General features: G+C 46.4%; 1 protein-coding gene across 1 annotated transcript; it reads left to right on the top strand.

Moving 5' to 3' along the window:
• Nucleotides 1-720: 720 nt before the first annotated feature.
• On the top strand, nucleotides 721-1,653 carry LOC119284008 (ervatamin-B-like). Its single transcript, XM_037563324.1, has 2 exons — nucleotides 721-942; nucleotides 1,085-1,653. Exons 1-2 carry the CDS (start codon nucleotides 735-737, stop codon nucleotides 1,651-1,653), a joined length of 777 nt encoding a protein of 258 aa, XP_037419221.1. The 5' UTR covers nucleotides 721-734.
• The last annotated feature ends 1,403 nt before the right edge of the window (nucleotides 1,654-3,056 follow it).

Below are 3,056 nucleotides of genomic sequence, written 5' to 3'. Positions count from 1 at the left end.
GGTGGATGGCGGTGGTGGGGCACTGGTGTGGGGATTCATCGAAGAAAAAAACTCGGCGCGAGGGGGAGGGGGGGCTAGATGGATGGCCGGGGGCGGCGAAAGACTGGTGGTGGTGGTGGTGGGGGGGTGTGTTCCAGGGAGGGTGGGGGCCGGTGCTCCGTGGTGGCGGTTGGGGGAAAGATGGGGCGAAGAACAAGAGAACGAGGTGGAAGATGATGCCATGGACGTTGGATCTTGATCCAACGATTGAGATGAAATCGACTGACCACTTCAAAATTTGCAGTCGACTAATAAGTAGCCACTCCCCTATTTATAACCTGGGAGACTGGGGGAGATGGTGGGCGTGTAATGACAACTGTTGGACTCGTGAAGCCCGCACATCATTAAATTAGTCTCGTCTGGCTTCGGTCGCACGACTGTGAAATCAGTACATGGCCGATTCCCACCGGACAACAAAAATGGCAAACGACTAGACCGTAGGTATATAGATATAGATATAGATATATAGATAGATTGATAGATATAGATAGATATATAGATTTCGATTCTAATTCAGAGTACGATTTTCCTCGTGCAGGAAAGCATGTAACCTCTCCCTACTTGTCTCTGTATATATGCATTCGTTTGGTCTCATCAGCCACACACACACCAAGGGATAACAACAAATGAACGCTTACACAACATCATCTAAGAGATATCAGAGAGAGGCTATTATAGAGCACTGACAGTTGACGATGAAGCTGGCCAAGACCATTGTGCTTCTGCTGTGCCTCATAGGCACGGCGGGAGGCGCATTGGGAGGATTTTGCATCCCGCCACCGAGGTCGGCAGCCAGAACACCACGCTTAGCCACCAGTGTCCTTACTCCTACCACACCACGGCCGTCGCTTGACTGGCGTGCGCGTGGGGCTGTCACGCCGGTCATGTTCCAGGGACAGATCGGTAAGGAGATTGAGGTTGTTGCTTGCTCAGTACTTGTCTATGAACTACTACCGCTACGCGCGCAGTACATGAATGGAACCTTCATTTGTCACTTCGTCCCTTCCATAGACAATGTAACTAATCTACCTGGACGTGCACCCAGGTTCCTGCTGGGCTATATCGTCGGTGGGTGCCATTGAGGGGCTACACAAGATCCAAACGGGAAGGCTTGTCAGGCTGTCGAGCCAGCAGATATTCGACTGCTCCAACAAAAGTATGGCCGACTCGGACCTCAAGGCGTTCGACTGGGTTGTCCGCAACGGAGGCGTCGCCTCAGAGGAGACGTACCCGTACGTGGGGCGAGTCCAGGACTGCAAGCGGGAGAAGCTGCATATGATCTCCGCATCCATCAGAAGGTACAAGATGGACATCCGCGACGAGCTCGACCTCTTGGTCGCCGTCTCTTACAAGCCGGTGTCCGTCAGGATGTGGCTCGACCCACCAAGCTTCTACAAATACACTGGGGGCATCTTCACGGGACCATGCGGGAAGGAGGCCCATGGCATGTTGCTGGTGGGTTATGGCGCCCTTGCGGACGGCAGAGAATACTGGATCTTAAAAAATTCTTATGGCGTTCATTGGGGTGACCAGGGCTACTTCTACGTGAAACGTGGCGCCTACCATCTGCCAGGCCTCTGCGGCCTTGCTTTTCTGGTTGCAGAACCCGAATAGACTCTAGGCTACTCCATCCCTCTTTAGAAAGAGAAGGCTTATAAACTTATCTCTAGTAAATAATGATACAAAGTTTGATGAAGTTTGTAAGGGAATAACTATCAATAATTATAATACTAACTAGATACAATATAAAAACATGTTTTATTCCCCGCAAAAATAAACATGTTTTATTGTGCAATTAGTGATACTAAGTTTGTATTCTAATTGTGATAGTATTAGTTGTCTATAAAATAATCAAACATTATTCCATTTGATTTGAGATAAATTTTATGGCGGCCCTTATTTTTGGAGGCAGAGAGAGAACTAGCTAGCTAGGATCTAACTACGAGGGTAGTCCGAGTGCATCAAGTTTGAGTATATATTTATCATAACACCTAGATGTGGCATGCTATCTAATGAGGAAAGATAGAGTGATCATATCTTCATCAACATATAGATTTTACCACCAATACCAAAACTACTCATATTTCTCTCTCTCAGAAAACACATTAGATAAGATACGAGATTTTTTAGATGCAACACTAAGATACAATCCACTAGAAGAGATATGTATCTTATATTATATTTACTAATTCGATGCACAATATGAGGCTCCACGTTAATCCTAAAAAAGTAACTAATTATCCGTCTAATCTATGTTACTAGCTATCCTTGGCCATTAGATCGTAGCACCATATGGCAGTGCTCGACATGTGTTCCTCGCGGACTCCTAAACATTCACGCTCCTCGCAGCCTTTCGGCAGTAATGTTGAGTGAGGCCCCTTCACAACATTCACGAAGTTTATTAAACTAAGCATTCAACAGAGGATCTGATATCCAATATAATACCAAGGTTCATCCATATCCCATAGAACTAGGGGTCTACTCACACATGGAGACAACAACCATCATGAGGATGATAATATTAAACATGAATGGATCACACACGTAACACAAGACGATCCACTAGGATTCCTAATGTTACAATGAGATGGATGTGGATGATAAGGATGATGATAGTGGTGATGATGTTGACGTCCCCTTGCACTTGGCGGTGAAGATGGTGATCTCCTCCTTGCCAATCCCTCATGCGAAGCTCCGGAGGCTAGCATTCTGCCTCCTGGACGAATTTATGGTGTGCGTGTTCTTCTGATCCCCAATCCGATTTCACAGGGTGAAAGTAGTTAATGAGCGGCGACATTGGCACCTCATACAACCTCCCATATATACAAGAGGGCGCGCTTGTATGGAAGGCCGTCTTTGGCTCTGGAGGTGCCACATGCACTCCTCATTTGGTCCCTTTGCTCCATTCTTTTATGGTAGTTGATTATCACATTGATACATGATTCCACTATCATTTCCGGTGATTCCTTTCATAAAATATTATTTGCTCCAAAAGGCGTTATCTATGAAATACCGGC

Source organism: Triticum dicoccoides, chromosome 4A, assembly GCF_002162155.2.
Source record: "Triticum dicoccoides isolate Atlit2015 ecotype Zavitan chromosome 4A, WEW_v2.0, whole genome shotgun sequence".
NCBI lineage: Eukaryota > Viridiplantae > Streptophyta > Magnoliopsida > Poales > Poaceae > Triticum > Triticum dicoccoides.
This window is presented reverse-complemented; position numbering and strand designations above follow the sequence as displayed.

Coding starts and splice junctions, on each gene's coding strand:
- LOC119284008 (XM_037563324.1), top strand. CDS start 735: ATGAAGCTGGCCAAGACCATTGTGCTTCTGCTGTGCCTCATAGGCACG. Junction 943..1,084: donor CATGTTCCAGGGACAGATCG/GTAAGGAGATTG, acceptor ACGTGCACCCAG/GTTCCTGCTGGGCTATATCG.